The 15,913-nt window shown below is 35.6% G+C and overlaps 1 protein-coding gene across 1 annotated transcript in view; it reads left to right on the top strand.

Moving 5' to 3' along the window:
• LOC108365219 (neuroguidin) overlaps nucleotides 1-15,190 on the top strand; it is a 21,535-nt gene extending 6,345 nt beyond the window's left edge. Inside the window, exons 2-5 of the mRNA XM_017619205.1 lie at nucleotides 13,852-14,250; nucleotides 14,308-14,576; nucleotides 14,661-14,848; nucleotides 14,938-15,190. Of these exons, the coding sequence (XP_017474694.1) occupies nucleotides 13,852-14,250; nucleotides 14,308-14,576; nucleotides 14,661-14,848; nucleotides 14,938-15,077 (996 nt within the window). The 3' untranslated portion in view covers nucleotides 15,078-15,190. The remainder of the gene's footprint in view (nucleotides 1-13,851; nucleotides 14,251-14,307; nucleotides 14,577-14,660; nucleotides 14,849-14,937) is intronic.
• The last annotated feature ends 723 nt before the right edge of the window (nucleotides 15,191-15,913 follow it).

Here is a 15,913-nt window from a genome sequence, read left to right as displayed (position 1 = left end):
TCGTGGCTGCCAGCCGAATCGGATCAGAATATTGTTATTTTTTTTTTTTTAAACCACCCCGNTTTGAACAAAATTCTGTTTTCAAAGTCGTGGCTGCCAGCCGAATCGGATCAGAATATTGTTATTTTTTTTGTTTTAAAGCACCCCGTTTTTTTTTATAAGCATTTGAATAACAGATAGTTACGTAATGCTTATCCAATTAAAGGTCAGACCTATAGCTTTTTAATTATTTGAGCATCGATTCTCTTTATAGCTAGACGTTGATCGTTTCTACTGGAGATCCCTATTGAAGGAGCTTACTCATTGACTTTAAATAGCAATGAAGATACAGTTTTACCACAGAAGTTTTTAGCCAAGCATCCAATGTATATCCCTATGAAAAAAATATTATCCAACAAGTAAACAAAACTACTGTTTTTAAAATTTTTCCTCAAAATGAATTCCCAAAGAGCCCCATTTAAAATTATTCAAACGAATATATGTAATAGGTGGCATACGCGGTACGTCTGACTCGCGAGTCATTTGTGTACGTGTTGACTCGCCTTCGACTACATACAGTTGAATCATTCAGAGTCATGCCGGGAGTCATTTTGGTGTAACTAACACATATTTATTTTCACCAACGCATCCAAACCGACTCACGAGTCAGACGTNATACGCGGTACGTCTGACTCGCGAGTCATTTGTGTACGTGTTGACTCGCCTTCGACTACACACAGTTGAATCATTCAGAGTCATGCCGGGAGTCATTTTGGTGTAACTAACACATATTTATTTTCACCAACGCATCCAAACCGACTCACGAGTCAGACGTACCGTGTATGCCGCCTATAACATCAAAAGCAAATCACGAAAATTTTGTTAAAATTACATTGCTTTCTTCGTTTGTGTCTAGTAATTTTTTTTTAAGATTGGTCCAAAAATATAGTAAAGAAAGAAGCCAAAGCAGGTATTTAAAGCACAGAAAAAAAATATTATTAAAAGGACTATGTTCTCTTTGTCGTACGTCAAAGGTCAAGTAGAAGTGGGAACTTTTATGGCTGCACATTGATAGCTCGGTTATATAGCTTAAGAAATAACATTTTAAAGACATTTTTATCATAGTTGACAAATATGAAATTTGACCAGTTTTGTTACACAAATACTCCTACGACCACAGGCAAAAATATTGGCTACAATTCTTTTTTTGCCATATATACGTTTTGTTGGTCCAAAAGCTCCGCATTGATTATTGCGAATGCGAAAGCGAATGCGAATGTTAAAATTAATGCGGAAGCTCCGCAGTTGCGAATGCGAATGCGAATATTCACAACAACCATGGTAGATACCATGCATGTTTTTTTTATTTTATTCAAATGTCTGCAATTTAGTTATTATTCATGCACTCTTTGTGCGTTTGCATTGAGCATATGACAATGCTATTTAAGTACGTGGTGGAAAAAATAATAGAAAGAATAGGAAAGGTTGACAAGTTTTTTTTGTTTTTTTTTGTTTTTTTTTTATAAAAACCTAGCTCATGATCGATGGCTGAGTGGCAGATTGACCTATCTCGGCAGCCTCTTCGAAAACGCCCTGTCTCAGAAAACTTTTCAAGAATGCGCTACTTCAGAATTTTATTGAATAACACAGAATTTGGTTGAAGAGCACCCTATCATAGAATTCAGTTCAAAAACGCGCTATCTCAGCTGAAAATACATTGAAAATGTGCTGAGATTTCTATAATAGGGCGTTGTTGAATAATTTTCTGAGATAGGGCGTTTTCGAACTGGCTGCCGAGATAGGTGGATCTTCCACCCTAAGAAAAATTCTGGTCATGTATGTATTTTTTAGCCCATTCAATCTATTTATATAAAATGTCTGATCTGCTTTGTCCCTATGTCTGTCTTATCTGAATTCACTTTTTCAGATATAGGGTTATCTAATTATTGCATCTACCTCCGGGGCGGTCGTTATTGCAGCAGATTTGTAAAAACAAATTAATATTATTTATTATGTACATTAGACTGCATACAAAAAAAAAAAATCGGTACTGTGTTTCCATTGGAATTATAAAATCTATTTTATTAAGATTTACGTGAGCTGGACCGATTTGAAAATACCTCCAAAAATGGAGTTTCTTATGAATAAAAATCTTAAAGAACTTTTTGAAGAAAAATGCCCTCAAATGACAAAACGGCTTAAGCTTAAGAAATTTGCATAAACATATTAAAAAAAAAAAAATGTAAAAAAATTTCCAACGGATTCGTAATAATGAGACTTTTGATGCTGTTTTTTAACTTTTTTGAAAGATTGGTATAAGAAAAACTTGAATAACTGGACTTAAATTATTCTGCTTTAGACTTGGGAGGTATCATTGGAAAGGTATTTTCTCATTCTTTTTATTTCTTTGCTAATAAACTCCTGCAAAGGAGGAAAGAGAAAGGTAGGATGAACGAGCATCATTCCAAGTTGAATTAAGATGTGTTGGTATTTGAAAAAAATAAAATAAAAAATGGGGACGTGAATGACTTTTTTTGCACAGAAATAAAAAGAGTGGGAAAATACCTAAATCGGCATAGTTTTGACCCAGTTATTCAAGTTTTCCGTAAATCAGTCTTTGAAAAAAGTTAGTAAACAGCATCAAAAATCTCGTTATTACGATTCCGTTGAAAATATTTTTAAATATTTCATCTGTTTTGCCATCTAAGGGGATTTTTTTTTAAATTTTTTTTTAGAAACAATTTTTATTCTTAAAAAACCAAATTTTTGGAGGTATTTTGAAATCGGCCCTGCTACCGTAAATCAAAATATTTTTCGGAAATATTTTGGTGGACGTCTTGAAATATATTTAAGTTTTGCAGTCTCGGCGGAAACCCCGCAACTTTGTTTGGTGATGCAGTCTAATGTACATACGACCTTGGACGCCTGAACACAAATAGTAATTGTGCAAGTGGCGAATTAGCAAGGAAAAATTCGAACACATCCGTCCAGGAAAGAACACTGTAGGTATATCAATGTCTTTATTTGGACGATATTCAAAAGATCATACAACGAATTTAGCCAACGTACCGTGAAAATAAGACAATCGGCAAAGTTCATAGCATCGCAAGGGTTTAAGATGGTAGCACAGCGCCTTTATTCTTGGCCAATGTGTGAGGAGGGCTCTGCTTTTCAGTCGTTTTGACATAAAGTAATAATTTTTTTTAGTTTAAAAACAGTTCTTGCTTTTCAACACTATTTTTGCATTGGTCAATGTAAAACTTAACAGGCCTTTGCTAATAATAATAATAATAATAACATTTTGGCGCTTTGACTTTTGCTAAGTGTTTGGCCGGGCTTCTCCTCCAATTTGTAATGTTCTTCTTGATGGCCGCCAATAAAGAAAAAAGAAAAGTTAATGTTGTTACTCAAATGGAGGGGCTTTCAATTTTACGCCGCCTCCGAACGGCAAATAATTTTTCGTTATGAGATGCTTTTTCAGGGCAGAAATAACTTAAATATTGCTCGGACAAAGAATCGAAAGTCCTGCGGAGTTGGGGTACGCTCAATACGATAAACACTCATATAAAAACGTAGGGTTGAACTAGTATTTTAAATGGGAGAAAAGCTCGGGGGAACACCCTACAGTCACCTCATATTGGCATTTATAATATTACTATAGGTACATATGTACCTATTATTATATTAAATGCTTTTATATGAACGAAATGCGGGTTCAATTATGCAAATTTATATATATGTAAACCTGTATATGCAAAAGTGTACACACATGAATATTTACAAATTAAGTAATTCAGGTAAATAAGTGACTTGCATAAAACATGATTTTATCTATTTATGTGCCTAGTTGTGAAGCTACGCACAATGTGCATAAATATGCATGTATGTTTGCCTACGCTGAAAAGTACTTTATTTCACTTAACAATTCTAATTACATTTTACGCAAGCACACATATGTGCATATGTACGTTAGGATGGTCCTTAAAAGTCAAATGAACGATATTTTTCAGTCTCACTCCCTCAATCAGTAACGCCATAGTCGAAGATTCACATATAAATTTTTGGTCCCGATTGGAGACGACGTTTAAGGCGTGTCGCACAGGGCACAAAGTACAGATTACTCCATAGGGACTCAAAAAAATTAATTTTTTTTTTTATCTAATACCCAACATCGATACTACTACAGTCGAGGATATCACATTTAAATTTTGGTACCGATTGGAGTCGGTTAAGACGTCTTCATAGGGTAATCTGAGATTTGACCCCTGTCCGACACGCCTTAACCGACTTCCGTGTGGGCTAAAATTTATATGTAATATCTTAGACTGTAGTAGCATCGACGTAGGGGTTGAGGCTTAGGAAATCTGATGTAAAAATTTACTTCCCACATTTAAGGGCCACCCTAACGTACATGCATACAAATAACATGTACTCACTTAACTATGCACTCAAAATTATATGCGCCCCTGCATAAGCGCATTTAAATATTGACAAATGCAATGCATATCCGCTTACATAAGTAGATATATGTACATCTGTTCACCCACTCGCATGTGCTACTACGCCTATAAATAGGCAATGACACAGGGATGTATGTATTGCGGAAAACATGTGGATGCGTGTATGCATCTAATGCCGAGTGCAAGCTGTCCCTTCGCAACTGACTATTCGTAAGCATTGCGTTGATTTGCAAGCGCCATTGTAACAAACGATAAATATATTTAACAAACTAATTATGAATGTACTATAAGTTCGGTTATTGTGAATATGTTTTTTCTCTTTCGTTCGAATATTATTCTCCTTCCTATACAATGGGCGAGCCAATGGTTGTAATACGTAAATGCGTTTGCCTGCACGGCTGATACATTTTTTTCGCAAATTTAGTACGGTCTTTTTCTGGCGTTGTGATTTTCACATTTTGTGTATGGGAAATTTAATTTCCAATATTTGCTCAAATGCACAGTGATGCATGGTTTAGAAATGTATCGGCGGGTATATAAGTAAGTTTAAAGTGATTTTGAAACTTTTGAAACAAAAATGGTACGCTATATTTTATTGAAAGTATTGCCTGTCCATCGCTAGCTATGAATTTTTCCCACTTTTCCTGCAATGCCAATAAAAGTGCTCGTCTTTAGAGAACCATGAACTACTTATCAATCGAATTTTTGATACCTTCAAATGAAGGTCTGTTTTAATTTTGCTTTCCCACCAAATATGTAGGCGAGATTTGGCTAATGCGTATTCTTTTTAAAAGTGCATTCGAATGCCAGAGGGGAACAATATAATACCCACAGTGCATTCCTACATTGATATATAGGGAGCTTTCCTGGGCAGTGTGGTTTTGTGTGGTTGTGGCACTACAACCGTTTGGCTGTTTAGTCGTCCTAAGTGCGGACAAATCCTTCTGCACTTGTTCCTTCCATTTTGTCCGTTGCCGCCCTTACTTTCGTTTTCCACCCATGGATGTAGAGTCCAAGGATCTTTTCAACGGAGCGTCATCATCCATGCGTACAACATGTCCTAGCCAGCGTAATCGATGTTTTTTATGCGCTTAACTATGCCCTGTCGTTAGAAAGCTCGTACAGTTCGTCATTCCATCTACTTGGGTACTCGTCGCCCACGCAAACGGGGCTATAGATCTTGCGTAGAATACTTATCCTGATAGTCCTCAAAGTCTTCTCATCATCTTTGTTAGACATCGTCCATGTTTCTGCCTTATATAATAAGACGGGCATGATGAGAGATTTGTAGAGCGTGATTTTCGTTTGTCGAGAGAAGAGTAGCAGCTGCTGGAAAGAGTTATTCAGCCTCATTGCGGGTGTCGTGCCGAATGCAAGTCGCTTTTCGAGAGTCGAATCGTATCGAAAATTTAGCGTCATTGCCTAAAATTTCCACTCGACTAGTGTATTAAAACGGAAAAACCTGGCAGCACTGCATAGTTTTTGACGATTTTCGTCGTTTACTTATTTCAGTACGACAGTAGACAATGCTAATGTTGTCGAGCCGTGCAATTCAGCCTAATTTACGACTTACGCAATGAGGCTGGATTATTCGCTTTATCTCCAGACTGATATTATTGGTGGTGTTTATGCTGTATCCTAAGTAACCAAAGTCCTTCACTACTGTCAGCAGTAACGTGTGTCCCAATACGTGCAGACGTTTTATGTCTTGCTAGGAAATATTTTGTCGTGTCCTCGTTCGCCGCTAGAATGCTGCGCTGAAATCCCTGGGTTTCTGGCCAACGATGTCAATATCATCTGCATACGCCAGCAGCATCGTGCTTTTGCTGTATATGGCGCCGCTGCACTTCAGATTGGCAGCTCTTATGAATCGCCTTGTATATAACCCCGTTTGGTCTCAAACGGCGCGTAGAAGTCCTTCCCGATTTGGACGGAGCTGAGAGTTGTGTTCAACGTCACTCTACATAGCCGTATTAGTTTTGCGGGATTCCAAATTTAGACATCGCATCGTATAATCAGCTTTTCTTTGTGCTTTCAAAAGCAGCTTTAAAATCAAGAGAAAGATGGTGTGTGTCGATTTTCATATCGAGTGGCTTCCAGAATTTGACGCGCTGCGAAAATCTGGTTGGTGAAGCTACCAGCCCTGAAGCCACACTGATAAGGTCCGATCAGTTGATTCATGAAGGGCCTCAGCCTTTCTCACAGTATCGTCGATAGGATCTGGTTTGCAATGCTAAAGCGATGAATTTCGCAGTAGATGGTGCAAACAGCGGGATCTCCTTCATGGGGATTGGGCAAAGTATACTGAGATTACCATCTTAGACCATGTATTCAACAGACCAAATTCTGTTTTAAAACTGATACATACTCGCTACCAACTCTTCCGTCGCCGCCTTTGAACAGCTCTGCCGATAACCCGTCAACTTTGGGTGTCTTGTGGTTTTTAAGCCCCCTTATTGCTGTTCTCACCTCGTCTTGATCAAGTGGAGGAACGTGTGCTTCATCGCTATACATTAGTTCGCGTTCTTTTTTTTCTGCAAACGCGCCACCTGTTTCGCCACTCAAAAGCTTTGAGAAGTGTGCCCTCCATATCCCAAGTGTACTCTGGACGTCTGTTAGCGGATTGCCACATTCATCTCTACAAGAACTAGCTTCGGTGTTGAAAGCAATTGATTGCAGAAGCAGCGCGGCACTCTTCATCATACCAGTTATTTTTTCGAGGTTGGTAAAAATACCAACAACCTCTTTCGCAGCAGTAAATGGGAGAGGAGTCCTACTTCTCATTTATGACCACCGTTGTCGGAGGTGTTGTCATGATGGCTAGATTTTCCGACTGTTGGAGCAAATATGCCTTCTTTGCCTAGCCTGGCGTTGAAAGTTACCAAAAATTATTTCCTTTTTTATACTTTGCATTGTACCTTTGTTTTACGTACCGTGTCCCAAGCCCAACGCACAATCCATAGCTAGGATGACGCATTTATATAGCGAGCCGCTCTCTCCAAGACACAGACACCCACTTGCAGCTGCACCTACTGGCGAACAGACGTTGCAGATTTCAGTGAGCCCTTAAACCGAATAAGTAGGAGTGGCTCCACCCAAAACTCACTCTCTTTCTGCCGTGACCCACGGCTCCACTCATACGTTCCTCACAATGCCCATAGCGCGCGAACGAGGTCGCAAGAGTCGGGATTGAGTATAGCCGAAGAACGTATATACCCCATTGCACTCCATAACTTGCTTTACTATTGCGAAATGCAATCAAATTTTTAAAAATCGCTACTAACTTTGACCCCAGCTTTTCCCTCCACTGCATCTAACACTGCTCTTCGTCCTCCTAAGCTATGCATATATGTATGTATGTATATGTTTTCTATATCTGCGCACATTTTATAGGACACTTGCGCGCGGACGCAACGGTGTTGGTGAATTGCGTTGTTAGCCGCATCTCATAAAAGCCTTTAGCGACGCCATTTGTATTTTTTTCTCGTTATTTTATGCGGCGTACACATCGCTCCTACCACAACAACTCATACCACAAATATCAATATGCCTCGCATATGGATGTTCACACTCAATCACATACCATCAACATTCAGTGCCGCGAGCACTTGTATAGACTGCATGTGTGTGGTCATGTGTACTTGTATGCATTTCGCACTAAAATGCATTGGCAACCAAAGCCAACAACACTACATTTCTATGGAAAAGTGCAAATGTCCTGTATACTCATAGGCGGCTAGTGGTTTGTTGCAATTGCATCAAATTATAGCTGCGTCTATACATAAACATATGTATGGGTGTGTGTGTGTGTGTGTGTGTATTTCAGAATGCTTCTGCGCCTAAACGTATGTTTGCCTGCTTGCCTGACTGGCTGCCTGCGCATTAGTGTGTGTGTTGTATGGCGACCTCCACTCAAACAACTCATTTGCATATTTTATTGGTGGCATTTAATTATTGCATTTTGTAAATGTTGCGGTTTTTGTTGTGCATTACGATTCGCTGAACAAAGTGCTACATCAAATAGCAATAGCAATAATAACTATGACAAATACATGGAGATGTATGTATGTACATTAGGATGGTCCAAAAAAAAAGTGAAGTCGGAATTTCGAAAATAAGTATGCATCTGTGTTTTTTTGTTTTGATATCAAAAAATACTTAGAGGTCGCTCAAGGCGCTCAAACTTTTCCATGTATTTTATGTAGGGAAAAAACAAGTTTCCGTAGAAATGGTGTAGAATTCTTGATTAATTATTTTTCGAACGGAAAACTTTGTTTCTCTTTTGGAGAATTCCAATAACAATATACAATTTTTTATCTAACCATTTTCTATTATTAACTATTTTTTATAGGAACCTCAAAAAATGCAAAGGGGAGACCCACAAAAAATCACTAGTATTTAAAAAATGATGTAATAAAAAACAATTGTGTATTATTATGGGCAGTCTCCTGAAGGGAAACATAGTTTTCCGATCGTAAAATATTGATTTTCAAGAATTTAATACCATTTCTACGAACACTGTCTTTTCCCCCAAATAAAATATGTACATGGACAATTTTGGGCGCTTTGAAGGACCTCTAAATATTTTTTGATTTCAAAAAAAAAGCGGTATAATTTTTTCAATATAGAACAATCCTAGGGAGTGAGAGCATTAAAATTCCGACTTTACTTTAACACATGCATTTTTTTAGACCACCCTAATGTACATACATACATATATTATTAGACATACAAATTCATGCAAATAAAAATACAGAATTAACCATTATTTGCAGAATATTTGTCGACATTGCCTTTTTGCTGCTGTCAGTTTGCATATTTTGCTGATTTTATATTTATAAATTTTAATTTATTATTGCGCCACAAAGCAAAAAATTTTATATGTGTTTTAATAATATGCATTTGTAATTTAGGCTTTGATTGTTGTTGTTAGTTTTGGTGGTGTTTGCTTGCGCACTTTGCATTGTTGGTTGCCATGCAGCGTTGACCGCCAGCCAGCAACTGATTCCTATCCGAATGTGTATTTAAATGCCTAATAAGGCTTTTGGGTGCACAAAATGCTGGTGTTAGGTTTTTTTTTGCTCTTTTTTTTTTGCCAAATTTCTCGCCAATGAATATTAATAAACCGCACTCAAATGCCAGGATATTCGCGACTCTGCGGTGTCGTTGTGAAATTGCAACCATTTTAGCAAAACATTATTTTTTTCCAATATTATTATTATTTATGCGGTTTAGCTGGTTTTTATTTTCACTTGAATTATTTCATTTCATGTTATATGCAAATTTTGTGCCCGACAAGCGAAATGCAATTAACGCAAAATATTATTTAAATTTTTTAAGTCACAGCGCATTTTCGTAATTTTGTTTTTTTTTTTTTTTTTTTAACTACTCATTAGATTGCTATAATAATTTATTGCAATTTACGCATCGAAAGAGCCATTAGATTAGCAACTAATGATTAAAAAATTATGCATGAATGTAGCGCTGCATTGCATTGAAGCCAAAAAAATAAATTCGCATTGCATGCGCATTAATTAGATGTTTTGCATATAAGCATTGCTTAAATTATCAGAGCGTAAAATTTTCCCAATTAATTATTATCGTTATTTTGTAATGAAAAATGTTTTTACGCATATTTGATACGTTTTGTCAAAAAAAAAAGATTAAAATGATTGCAAACGTATATATAATAACTTTGAGGGAAAATATTATTTATTAAAATATGCCAATAAAGTATGATTATTAAAAATAGCTATCAACTGATTACCAAAAAATGTCAGTAAAAACCAGTAAGTGAATATCTCCAAATTAAATGGATTGTATATTTCGCCAAATAAAATAAATAAATGTAAATAGCATTCAATGTGTTTGTATTATACCAGTGTTGCCACAACGATTTTTTTTATTTGTTACCAATATCATCACAAAAGTTACTGAATTCAAAAAGAAATCGGCATACTTCTTATATGGCGCTATTGGTGATTCTGACCGAGTCTAATACATGCATACATACAAAATTTTGAGAGCGAATTACCTCATTTGTTGGTAATTCAGATCCAATTACCATGCGAATTACGAACAAATTGCTGTCGTCTCTAAGTTTTATCAGAAGTTTATCGAAACCAGTTCACAAATCACAACTGGCACTTTTTGTGAGTACGAAAACTACAGTTTCTCTATTTAGTATAAACAAAACACGTGATTTTCTACGTGACACGGGTTTTCATGCGTGAGCGTAAGTGGTTTGGATAGAAAAATCACGTAACTTCCGTGATCGTGCGTGACTGAAACTTTGGCTGGCGTGAGCGTGCGTGCGTGAGTTAGATTTTCCGTCCATCACGTAATTTTCACATATTGAGCCCTAACCGCCAAAAAGATGTAAGCGGCATTTTTTTTCAAAATTTCATTTTTTTGTTGCAGTAATGTACCTAGAGCATCAGATGCATTTCTGCGTCAAATTTAAAAATTAAAAAAAAAGAAATGTCGCTTACATCTTTTTGACGTTTAGTGCTCATATGATGTATGTATATATCGTCGTTTGGCGCGCAATACCTCGCAGTACAACGAGGCGGTATAGAAAAAAAAACGTATTTTGATTACCCTGTTTCAACGCTTCCCTACTTCACAAATTTAATAGTAAATAATTATAGTAGAAGCTCATATTTAATATGTTTAGTTAGGAAACCATTCAAAAGTTTTTAAAGAAATAAGTTTCTTCGCACTTTTTTGAAATTTTCGGACTATCTTATACGTGGTATTGCATTTGGGGGATATGAGGATTTTGCTCGCCAAGCGACGATATATGTATTATCAACCAAAATAAAACCGTAAACTACTATTGTTTAACTTATTTACTGTATACACATCTAACGAAGTCAAAGGTACAACATATGAGTCTGCAGAAACAGTTTTTGAAGAAATTAATGCGGTAATACAGATTTATTTGAAAACATCAGAAAACAAAAGTTGTGATGATATTTTAAAATTTTGGGAGAAAGATTTTCCACCTCTTAGAAGCTTATCAAAGCAAATTTTACACATACCAGCTAGCTCAGCAACTAGTGAAAGAGTTTTTTCTGCGTCGTGCAGAATTCTAGAAGAAAGACGTACACGACTGCTTGGTGAAAACCTCGACAAAACATTATTTTTAAACAAAAATATGAGCTAATGTCATTTTAAAATTACATTGAATGAATATTGGTGTAAATTATTTTCTGTACTCGTTACACATACATACATATGTACGTATATCTGAGGTTTGTAGAAAAAAACAAGTAATTTTTAAGCAAAAAAAAACGTCTTCAATTCTCATACATATGTACGTATATCTGAGGTTTGTAGAAAAAAACAAGTAATTTAAAGCAAAAAAACCGTCTTCAATTCTCATACAAATTTAAGATTATCGTTAATTTCTTCATGGACCAATGATCGGATTTAAACCAAAGAATTATCGAAATCGGTTAACGTGATCCAAAGTTAAGCGGCCATACAGACAAAAAAATAAGTAAAAATAAAAAAATATTCCAACGAATTGATAACCTTCTCCTTTATTGAAGTCGGTTAAAAACAAAACCGAATTCTCACATACAAATTTATGATTTAATTTTTTCATGATCCAATGATCGGATTTAAACCAAATTAGTATGGAATCACCTGTGAGGTAACACCTTTCCTTTAAAAAAATATTTTATAGGAATCGGTTGACGTGGTCCAAAGTTATGCGGTCATACAGAAACAAAAAAATGTATAATATTCCGACGAATTGATAACCTTCTCCTATTTGTGAAGTCGGTTAATAATAGTGCGTTCATCCCATAATGATCAATGGTATTTATCAGAGACAATTCATTGGAAAAGATTTCAAGAAATTTAATCTCCGCTAAGAAAAGAATTTCCTCATAAAGGTCTATTTTTGTTATACTTCCCAAGAATAGAAGTTTTCCAAAGATTTCAGTGCAATGGAAATGTACTATTATTTACACAAATTATGAGCCAAAATTTAAATACGATAGTTTCGAAATAATTTATACTGACACATAAAGCGAAACATAAACCAAATTCAAAAGTATATTGACTCAAATTTGTTTTCATATCGCCTTTTAAGCGACTTCAAAAAAAGGAGAAGGTAATCAATTCGTCGGANGCTGTTTTTTCTTATGCAGTCCATTTTAAATTTGAATTGTTATTATAACAAATTAGAATTCTTGTTCTCATCGAATAATAACAATAAATTTTGTTGACTTTTGAATACGGTTTCAGCGAGTACCTATAACGACACAGGTATAAGCGCTTGAAAGAGATATGTGTTAAGTCAAATCGGTTTTTTGTTAATGCGGTTTTTTTCGTAGGTATAAACAAGGTAAATGTTTCTTACTTACTACACCTGGTTGAATTCCACCTACAGAAATTTTACTAAAAGAAATTCTTAAAAGCATTTAAAATATGAAAAATTTTCTAGTATCTAGATACCGAGAAATAGAATAATTTATCTATTTGACATCTACTTTTCTCCAAACTATATGCGAAGTTGGCGTTTAAGCTTTCTGGAATATTTAATTTTTTTTTCAAGATTTTTTTTTAATCAACTCTTGTAAGCTTTTTTTTTTGTTTATTTTCTTCAATAACAGAGCTAGCCTCCCACTAGGTACGATACGAGTATTTGTTTTTCGATACCTACTTAGTACTTAGTTCAAAAGTACCGATGCCAAAATTACTTGGTATCGATTGAAGTATCGAGTAAGTACATATATATTTACTCGTATTGTTTCATCCCTAGCCGTGGTAAAACCGTATTATAAAAAACGCCAGATGTCATGGGCGTTCGGCCAAAAAATCTTTTTTTTCGAAATTGCATTGCAAAAATACTTCAAACTAGGGATGGTATATCAGGTCTCACGGGACAGTACAAATCTGAAAAACCTCGAGAAGCAAGGGTTCGGGACCTAAAAATTTAATGTCGGGATGGGCAGGAGCGGGATTTAATAGTAAGTCCCGCACCCATCTCTACTTGGGACTCAGGAGTGTACGGCGAACTTTTTTTTTGTGGTATTTATATATGTATATGAACGAGTATTTTCAAATTGTGAAAAAATTCGATCATGAAAGTGGTATGCGAGTATGTATTTGAAGTATGAATTATAGCTATAAGACAAAATTTGAAAGTATATTTGAGAGCCAGATATTCAAATTGGAGATGCGATAAATCTCAAAAATACGTATGTATGTACATGAAGAGTAAAAGGTGACAGAGTAATGTTTGTTGTTTCTATAGAATGTATGGACTCGAGATTGAAGCAGCAGATGGAGTGAAAGAGAACGGTGTTTGCCAACGGACAGATGCTAAAAGAGAAATTTCTTATGACAAAATATATTACAAAAGTAAGTTAATTTTTCTCCCCTCTGCCATTTACAGGCACTCGACTACGACTGCCATGTGCAGCAACAGGATATTCCACAGGCCATACAGCTGCTCGGTGAAATGAACAGCAATGTTAAGCAAGTCACCGATCTGGTAGAGAGCATGCTGCAGCGTGTAAAACGTGGAGAACTAACAACAGAATATGGCCTAAGCTTTCTCGAGGTCAAGTATCACATGCTACTCGATTATTTGATAAATCTTACATATGTTGTTTTGCGGAAATGTTCCGGCGAAACCATCGAAGGAGATCCATCCATTGAGCGACTCATTGAAATACGCACGGTATTGGAGAAGATACGACCCATCGATCACAAGCTGCGCTATCAAATTGATAAATTGGTGAAGACAGCCACCACAGGAGTATCGAGTAGTTCCGATCCAATTTTATATAAGGTAAGTTAAAACCAATTGATTAAGTTTATAATAAATACTAATTTACAATGCCATAAGCCCAATCCCGATAATATGCTTACAAACGCTGGCGGTGAGGAGAATGCTGTGGATGATATTGAAGATGCTACAGAAAATTCCGAATCAGAAAGTGATGATGAAGACGACGAGGGTGAGACTGGCGTCAAGAAACCGAAGAAAGGTGCTACTGCGGGTAAATCTGGCATATATGTGCCGCCTAAAATTAAGCCAGTCTACTATGATGGCGATGAGAAGTCCGCTGATAAGGATAAGAAAATGATTGAGCGTGCCAAGAAGCGTGCGATTACGTAAGTTGTTGGACAATTTTGTATTTTGCACTTTATGTTTTCTGTAAAAAGAGTTATTTACTAACGTAATGCTACCTTTTGAAGGGCCTCAATGCTACAAGATCTAAAGGAGGAGTATCTCGATGCACCCACGGAACTTTCGTCTGGCTCGCGCGCACAACAGTTGCTCTCCAAGCAGCAAAAAGAAAAACAGGAATATGAAGAAACCTATTTGACACGCCTGCCGGTGACTAAAGCGGAAAAGCATCGTCAACGCAAGTTGACTACGCTAGGTGAGTGTGCAAAATTTAGCATGAATTACCAACTTGCATTTTAGTGCAGCTGATTTCATTTTAATTCAACATTTCTCTGCTTCTTTTAGGTACTCTTGGCGATGAGATACTTGGTGAGATTAGTCGCGATCCGGCGTTACGTGGTGAAGCTTCGACTGGTGGCAGCAAAAAACGCAAATTGAAGGGTAAGGGTAAAAAGCGTGGCGGTAAAAAGCGGAAGTTTCATTAAAGAATAAAAATAATTGAGAAAGCAAACAATCGCATGCGAAAATTACAAAACATATATTGAACGACAAGTATAAAATTAAGAAAGTAAAAAAAAATAAAGAAATAAGAAAAAAAATTGAATAGAAACAAGAAAACAAAATAAGTAGTATGAAGAAACAATGGTATGCATACACATACAATTTATACCGTTTATTAAAATATATAAATATATATATATATTATCTACATACACGAAAATGCTGATGTGAATGGAATTTAAGCAATTTTTTAAACAAATTTATATTTTTTTATAGTTACCTACTTGCTCTATAACTTATCTAGCTTTTTATTAAATATTAAAGATATTAATGAGTTGGTATGCCTTTTTTACTAAAAAAATTTAACTATATAATTTTTACTGTGTTAGATGTTTATTTAATGCCATATTGAATATTAAGTTTGCTTATTTGTATGTTTTAGAAACTCAATTTTGTTCAATTTTAAATAAGTTTATGTGTTCTTATGATTTTCAATAAAAACTTGTTCAGTTCAAAATATCAAAATATCGTTTTATTTTATATTTTAATGTTAAATTTATATCAAATTATTTTCACTATTTTAAACGGATCCAGCCAATATAATCTCTTTTTTATGTTTAGGTATTTTTGGGCATTTTGTGTGGTTATAGTACGTAAGAAGTCGTCGTTAGCTAAAAGAGCAATGATATCAAGAAAATTGCCTTTACTTTAATGCTCTATATTTACTTTTAAATCACGTTTACGCGTTGTCAGCATCATTTTACCATCCATATTCTGTACAAGAACTTTATTCCAATAAGCCAATTATGTCTAACATACA

The sequence above is a fragment of the Rhagoletis zephyria genome, unplaced genomic scaffold (genome assembly GCF_001687245.7).
Source record: "Rhagoletis zephyria isolate East Lansing unplaced genomic scaffold, Rhagoletis_zephyria_1.1 Rzeph_scaffold_01805, whole genome shotgun sequence".
NCBI lineage: Eukaryota > Metazoa > Arthropoda > Insecta > Diptera > Tephritidae > Rhagoletis > Rhagoletis zephyria.
This window is presented reverse-complemented; position numbering and strand designations above follow the sequence as displayed.